This window comes from Tupaia chinensis, unplaced genomic scaffold (genome assembly GCF_000334495.1).
Source record: "Tupaia chinensis unplaced genomic scaffold, TupChi_1.0 Scaffold147500_2, whole genome shotgun sequence".
NCBI lineage: Eukaryota > Metazoa > Chordata > Mammalia > Scandentia > Tupaiidae > Tupaia > Tupaia belangeri.
In genome coordinates, this window is record NW_006207352.1 from 1158310 (window position 1) to 1166706 (window position 8397).

General features: G+C 52.4%; 1 protein-coding gene across 1 annotated transcript in view; it reads right to left on the minus strand.

Annotated features, from left to right (window-relative positions):
• Window positions 1-8397, minus strand: part of EFCC1 (EF-hand and coiled-coil domain containing 1) — a 34670-nt gene that overhangs the window by 10231 nt on the left and 16042 nt on the right. The window contains exon 3 of the mRNA XM_027768814.1: window positions 1217-1359. Within this exon, the coding sequence (XP_027624615.1) occupies window positions 1217-1359 (143 nt within the window). The remainder of the gene's footprint in view (window positions 1-1216; window positions 1360-8397) is intronic.

Below are 8397 nucleotides of genomic sequence, written 5' to 3' on the forward strand. Positions count from 1 at the left end.
GAAGCACGAGATGCTGGTGCAGGGTGAGGTGAGGGTGTTTGAGTTCAGGTGCTGAACCCCTCCCAGAAACAGGCGAGAACTGCTTCCATTTAGGATGCACTGACCCAGTCACGCACTTCCGGGCTATGGGGTGTGGGGCCCTGGGCAGGACAGTCCCCAACTCTGAGACAATAGGCCTCACCTTTGGGGGATGTGGAACACAACACGGCTGTGCTTGGCTCTGTGGGATCCAGCTGGGCATCACCACCCTAGGCCATCATGCTGCACCCCACTATGTCTGCTCCGACTCTCCCCAGGGGACCCCATCACCCTGTGCCATCTTAGCTTCCAGCCCTTGAGCCAGGCCAAGTAGAGCACGGACTGTCTTGGGGGACCCAAGAGTGTCCCCTGCCTTGGCCCAAGTTGGGAAAACCTGGGCCTGAAGCCACCTGTGTCTACCTTGCTACCCGAGGGCCATGCCTTCTGCTGAAGGGACTCGTGTAGAAAGCAGCAGCAGCATGGGTGCAATCTGCTGGCCTCACAGCCATGCCAAAGCCCACAGGCTTCCTCACTTGAGCCAGTCTGGGACAAGTGGCCTAAGGCTCACAATCAGTGCCTGCCCTGACTCAGCTGTTGGAAAACATATCCAGGTGGACAAGGCCCCTGAAGAGTCCATACAGGAGCTCTGGGTAGGCCTGCATCTTAGGCAATACTGGCTGCCTGGCAGGCTAGGGGCCATGGACTCAGGCACCCTGAGATGTCCTGCACTACAGCCTGGCTCTCCCAGCTGTGTGCCTGGCTCAGGCGGTCCGTCTTCATATCCCATAGTAGAAAGGGCTCAGCGGGCAGAGTTAGAGCAGGGGCTGTTCTGTGGCAGTCTGATGAGTGTCTCCAGTAGACCACTTGTTTTCTCTACTGGGACCTTTCTGATGCTGTGAGTGTGAGTGTGCGTGCATGGCATGATTGTCAGGGTCATTTAGGTTTCCTTTGCCCCTACCAGGGCCAAGTGAGCACCCAGGTACTGTTTTGGCCAGCTTTTCTAGCCATGAGGAACCAATCCCTCTCCTTCCCTAGCCCCGAAGGCTCCACAAACTCCAGGTCCTAAGGGGTGGGAAGTTCTGTGGTTCAGGAAGCCCACTGAGCAGTGAGGGGTGGGGTTGTGCTTTGAGGCTCATGGTGGCCTTGGGATGTTAGTAACCCATGAGCCAGGTGGACAGCTGGGTGCACAGGGACAAACCTTCATCCAGGGCTATGGCTCTGGAACTGCTGTCTGCTGGCCAGGCTCCTCCTGGGGAAGGACCTTGGGCCCCACTGTCCTCATGTTGGCCACTCTCATCTCTTGGCTCTGGGCTGACTCGCTGAAGGGTGGGGCGCTCTAACCTGTGGCAGGAGAGAAACAGGTGTTGAGGAGAATATGGGACTGTGAACCCTCCTTTCCCACCCAGGTTCCTCTGCACAGGTGAGCTGTCTAGGCCACTGTGGTCCCAGCAACATCAGCGAGGAAGGAAAGCCAGTCACCCTCCCAGCCTCTTTTGTCTGGGGCACAAGCAAGGAACCCAGTTTTAGCCAATGGGACTCCAGGCAAAATCCTCTGAGCAACTCTGGGACAAATTTTCATCTTCATAAGAGATTTGGGACAGGAAATGCCCTTTCTTTCCTGGCTTTGTACATTGTCATACAAACATGTGATGTGTGGAGCTGCAGCAGCTATTCTGTGCTGTGAGGAAACATCTGAGAGCATCTCCAAGTTGTTGAGCAAGAGTCTCACACCTAGCTGCTGAGCTGATCAGTTCTAGTGCTGCCAACAAGGAACTGGCAGTGGATCTGGGTCTAGGTCTGGTCTGGAGCTGATGACCTCCAAGTCTCCCCTGCCCTGCTTGGATTGCTGTGGTCAGGCTGTGTGAGCAGGCCAAGGCCATGGGGCCATGAGTGCCATTGGCTGCTTGTGTGTCAGGGAGGCCACAGCAGTTATGCCTGCACTACAAGACCCCACAGAGAGGCCTGCCCAGGGATGGGGCCCTGGCTCTGCAGTCAGACTTGTCAGTTGGACTTGGCACCCATATGGCTGTCTGTGCTCTGGTAGCCAAAAGAGGGATCTATCTAGCTACATGTGATAGGGTATCAGTGTATGTACTTGGTGTGCATGTGTGTGTGTGTGCATAGATAAGGCTGAGACCCAGCTGTGACAGCCGTTTTTGACCCTGGAGATGCCGAGGACTATGGGAAAGAGAACGCCTAAAGATAAGCCACAGAAACAGAGTCCTTGGTGACATCGTTTGAGATTAGGGTCACGTGTTGCTTAAAGCCATGGCTAACCCTAAACTTGTGTATTTATGAGCCTGTAACTCTGACTCGTTAAGTCCTGCATTTGGGCTCCCCAGAATGGGGGTGTGGTGGCAGCTGCCAATGTGAATGCCCTTGGTGAAGAGTCTCATGTAGGGTGAAACCATATTGAGGTCTGACTGGGGAGGTGACTTCTCACTCCAGAGGCTCTAGGCTACTGCCAAGACTCAAGGGTTGAGGCGAGCAAACTGTCAAGGCCCAGGAGGCAGCACTTGGCCAAGATGATGCAAATGCTGGGGCAAGGATGAGGAGCAGAGAGTCAGGGGCAGTATTAGCTCACTGGAAGGAAGAACTTGCAGGGACTGCTAACCAAGAATGGAATGGGCTGCCTGGGAGGAGCAGAGCTTTTCAGCAAAAGAGACTGAGGGGGAACTGGGAGGTCGAGCTGAACCCCGCTGTGTCTTCCTACTGTGTGATGCTACTGCTGTGCCCGTGCACTTAGGGTGTGAAAGAGCAAAACAGGATGGAGGGCCTGGCTGGCTAAGGTAGGACCAGATCACCACGTCCTGTGCCTCTACAGAAATTCTGCTCCAGGCTCAGCTGTGGGGGTGTAGTGGCAGGGTGCTGCCATGTGATGCTGGAGCCACATGGCAGGCCTGGGTCAGAATCGAGGTTGGCCATGCAGTGACCCGGGAAGGTTGGGAGTGGGAGGTGGGTCTCAGCATGGCAGGACCCTGCTGAGGGTACCTGTCTCTCCTCTTGTCTCTCACAAAAGAGGTAGATGAGATAGACCCAAAAAGATGGGACTAGCAGTTAGCGTAATGGCTAAGTCGTTGAACTCCCATGTAGTTGACTGTGGTTTGAGTTTTGGACCCAGCGGCTTAAACTCACGCCAGGCGCATGTGCGTGCGTGCGTGCCCAAGATCCTAAGAGGAGAATGGAGGAGAAGGGATTACGGTGTGGCCATCGCCGCTGGGGGGTGATTTCTTGCTTTCTGTCTGTGTGTCTATTTCTGGTGAGCATACGTGCTCTATAGTAAAAAAACCACTCCAAAAAATAAAAATTAAATTAAAATAAAAGATAGACCCAAAAAGAAAAGGAATAAATCCTGTTCCTGGTACAGGTTCCAGCAACATCAACTCTTTCAGAGTGCTAGCCAGGTACCAGGTGCAGTCCTCTGCCTCTGAGGCAGGTGGCGCTATTGCCCCTTTCTATGTAGCACGGGAGAGCCAGAGACCTACTCATACCCTACATCTGTCTTGGAAACAAAGGAGTTAGCATTTGTGCTCAGGCTGTGGCTCACATGACCCTGCCCAGCCACAGAAGCTTGGGCCCCCACCCAGCCTCCAGGTCACAAGCAGAGAAGGCACCAGGAACAGAGATACTGCTGGAGCGGGACATATGAGGATGTGTGGTGGGATGGTCTAAGAAGTCAAATGTGACTGCAGAGGGACAGGGTGTGGCCAGCGCGTCTGGGGGGTGATTTCTTGCTTTCTGTCTGTGTGTCTATTTCTGGTGAGCATACGTGCTCTATAGTAAAAAAACCACTCCAAAAAATAAAAATTAAATTAAAATAAAAGATAGACCCAAAAAGAAAAGGAATAAATCCTGTTCCTGGTACAGGTTCCAGCAACATCAACTCTTTCAGAGTGCTAGCCAGGTACCAGGTGCAGTCCTCTGCCTCTGAGGCAGGTGGCGCTATTGCCCCTTTCTATGTAGCACGGGAGAGCCAGAGACCTACTCATACCCTACATCTGTCTTGGAAACAAAGGAGTTAGCATTTGTGCTCAGGCTGTGGCTCACATGACCCTGCCCAGCCACAGAAGCTTGGGCCCCCACCCAGCCTCCAGGTCACAAGCAGAGAAGGCACCAGGAACAGAGATACTGCTGGAGCGGGACATATGAGGATGTGTGGTGGGATGGTCTAAGAAGTCAAATGTGACTGCAGAGGGACAGCACTGGGTCCCTGAGAGCTCCAGGTATGCCACATGCATCTTGGGACAGATGTTGACAACTTATTTTTCTGCCCTGCTCTTTGATGGGTCTTTGATGGCCCTTCTGCACGATCAACCACAACCTTACCATATACTGTGATGGCCATACCACATGCCGTGACATCGCAGGGTCACCCACAGCCATACCACGTGCCCTGACATTGCAGGGTCACCCATGGTTGTACCACGTGCTGTGACATCAGAGGGTTACCCACAGCTGTACCACATGCTATGACATCGTAAGGTTACCCACAGCTGTATTACCCACAGCTGTACCATGTGCTGTGACAGCCATACCATGTGCTATGACATCGCAGGGCCACCCACAATCATACCACGTGCTGTGACAGCACCATCTGAACACTAGCAAGCAGAATAGCTATCTGAGCACAGGTTCCCAGAAGAGCTGCCCTACTGAACCTGTGTGTCTAGTCACATCTGGCCCCATCATGTCATGGGCACTGCTGTGTTGCCTGGCCTAGGGGTGATTTCTCATGCCATCTCTCTTGGTATTCAGAGAAAGGAGTGGGCACTAGATTACACCTCCACCCAAGCTGCTGCCTGTGGCTCGCAGGAGGCTGCTCTCTCCTGGGTTCCACATCATACCCTGCAATCCTTGTGGACTTTGCAGGTGTCTTCTCTTTGCTTGTCTCTGGATGCCAGAATGCTCAGTCTCCACCCAAGGGTTTCTCCTTTTCCTCCAAGTGCTGACGGCATCCACCTCCCTGATTTCAGCTCTGACTGTCCTATGGATGCCTGGCTCAGGTCAAGCTCTGACCAGTGCCTGGCTCAGGTGTTACCTTGGCACTTCCACCGGGATGTCTTGCAGGATTCCCAGCACCTCCTCTGACACGACCTCTCATTTGCCCCTTTGTTCCTCTACCTGTTCCTCCCTCCTCTCAGTGAAAGGCCGAGGTCATGTGAGTTGCTCAGCCTCTGACCTGTGGCTCATGCCTGGCTTGGCAGTGCCGTCACAAGGCAGCAGTTGGCCATGCCTGCTGTGTGGATGTTGTTTTGTGGTGACCACTATGCCCAGCTCTGCGTGGGCATTGGAGGCACTGAGAGGAAGTAGGAGCTGCATGCTCCATCTTGGTAGACTGTCTCCTGGGCAGAAACACAGGGCCACCAGGCAGGGGGCACAGACAGAACCAGCATTGGCCAGAGCATGTCCACTAGGCTGGAGGCTAGCCCTGCCACAGATAGAGCACTGAGTCTGGAATGCGCAGGTGCAGAGTGGAAAGTGAGAGAGGCTGGTGGCCAGAGTTGGGCAGCCAGTGTGGTGGAGATAGAAGAGCGTGCAGTGTGGATAGGAATGGGCTGAAAAGGAGGGAAGAAGAGCCAGTGCCCTGACTGCGCTCCCATGCTCTGAGTGGTGCTTGTGTGCACTATTTTGGGTAACACTTACCCCTGGACTTACAGTATTGATTATCTTTCAGAGGAAGTTAAGCTACCAGCTGGTTGGGGCAGGTGGGGATTTGAACCTGAGTCCTCTGCCCAGAACCTGACCTTATCCTTGTCCCAGTCTGACAGGCATGGGCTCAGAAAAACCTCGGAGAAGCCCACTGTCATTATCAGGGTGACCCGGCAGAGTCTGAACCATATAGAAAGGCGGTTTTTACTGCCTCTGACTTGTGAAAGGGCCATCTGAATGCTTCAGTCTACAAGGGTGGATCAGGTGCAATTTCTGGGTTGGCTGACTATGAATGCATCACTCATTAGTGCGTGTCCCGGTTTGTGAAAGGCCTGTGGGACTTCTGACCTGGAAACCTGGAAGTCATCAACTCTGAGACTGGGCCACAGGTCCCAGAGGTTCAGCTTGGGTTTCCTGTAGAACCTTCTCCCTGAGCTGGCTCTGCCATCCCCTAGTCTTGCTGACTGGGACAGGGACTGGGTCCATGGTGGCCTTGCTAGTGGGCCAGGCGCCATGGTCAGAGCCTCTCCTTCCTGGAGGCTGGAGCTGCCCCTACTGGTGTGCAGGCCCAGAGTTACCATTGCCGCTGCTGAGTATCATTGTGTCCGCTCTCTCCTCCCACTTGGGCCACCAGCACTCACTATCTGACCCAGCTCCAAAGCCTCCTGTGGCTTCCCACAGCCAGCTAGAGAAGTCTAAGTCCCACACATTCCAGCCCCTCACCCAGGAGTAACAAAGTACAAGGCCAAGGCCTTGAGTAAAAATAAATAAATAAGTAAATAAATAAAATTAAACTTTAAAACAAAAGTTTACATGTTACTTTCATGAGAGAGAGAAAGACAAGTGCTCTCAGTGCCTCACACCTCAACCCCTGCTTCCCCCCTAAGCCTTGCCGGCTAGCTGGGCTCATGAGTGCATGCGCCTGGTGCATACAGGTAGACTTGGGAGCTGAGCCTGCAGTAGCCCATTTGAACTAGCATCACTTGAGAGGTGTGTTGCTGGACTTGCAGTGTTGATTATCTTTCAGAGGAAGTTAAGCTACCAGATGGTTGGGGTACAAAGCTGACCTAATAGCACATTTTGTTCAGAAGAGCCCCAAGGGTGGGGAGAAGCTCCCTCACCCCCTACTTGCTCCAGTTCTGTCCCTTCAGTCCATACTCCATTCTGCTGCTGAAGGGATCAAAGGTCAACTTTCTCAACAGCAAGGGAAAGCCTCCAGCATCCTTAGCACAACATGAGATCCCTGGATTTGAGCCAGCTCAGCCCTCCAGCTTTGTCAGGCAGGACCTGGGCACAGGCAGCCAGATGCACTGATCTCCTACACTGCCCTCAGGCCTTCGCATGTGGTAATAGCCACAGCCAAGCAGATACAGCTTGACTGAGATGGCAGAGCCAACTCCAGTGCTGGTGCTGCATGACTCCAGGGTTAGGGACAGGAAGACTCTGGTAGCATCTGTTCCCTCACACCCTCACTTCCTGACAGACCCAGAACCTGTGTGTGGGTGTTTGGGTGTTCCCCAGATGGCCACATCTGTTCGTGACTAGAGCCCCTGGTGAACCTTTGATGTCTTCCTTCTGCTGGAGGCCAATGGCCACATCTGGCTGCCAGCTCAGGAGCTCATGCTGTCTGACAAGGGCCAGTTGTCGCTCCCTACCCCTACACTGTCCTGGCAGCTCCTGGCTCCAGATTTCCACTCTGTGATGCAGAGATGGGGCTCAGGATCCCCTAGGACTGTGGCTTTGCTGTGTGACCTTCACAACTCCCTTCCATGTCTGAGCCTCTAGTCCATTTGTTGCATTTATACACCGGTAAGCTGTGGGGAGGGCTCAAGCGGAGGGCTCATGTGGAGCTCAGGCCTTCACTAACACTCAGGATGATTACAAGTGTGCTTCAGACAAGTGTGTTCTGAACAGTTAAACATTTACTTTAATGTATACTAAAATAATCAGCACATCTAGTAGTTTTAGTATTACATGTATGATAGTGCTATAACTTCCTTTTAAAATTAAGTAAAAAGAGTGAGTCAATTGAAAGAAAGATATTGATTAAATAATGCAGGTGCTATGTAGATATAGCACAAAATGACATGGCTCCTGGAAGAATGTCCTAGTCTGGCCAGTGCCTGGCTACTAGTGCCCAGTGAGCTTGAAGCACTGAGAGCCGAGTTCTTTCCCTGCCTCCCAGTCACCTCTGCCCCACAGAGCAGAGGACCCCACCCTGACATACTGACATCCTCTCGTCATAATGGTTATTTGGAACATCCCTGTGCTATTCAGCAATGGGCTGGATGAAAGATATGCCCTTGGGACCAGTGGTTGGCATAATGGCTATGTTGCTGGACTCCCATGTAGTTGACCACAGTTCAAATCCTGAACCTGGTGGCTTAAACTCATGCCAGACGTGCACGTATGCATGACCAAGATCCCAAGAGGAGAATGGAGGGGAAGGGAATGTGGTGTTGCCATCCCCCTGGGATGGGGGGTGATTTCTCACTTTCTGACTGTCTGTCTCTTTCTGGCACGTACATGCTCCCTATAGCAAAAACTTCTCCAGAAAAATAAAAAAAAAGGAAAGAAAGATATGCCTTAACAGCAACTTGAAGGAGAAAGAAAAGGAAGGTAATTTTATAATATAATGCGTATTTCAAAATATAAATACAAGTTTCATAAATACAACTAAATCTACTTGTAATGGATAATATGAATTTAAAAGGAGAAACTAATTGAAAG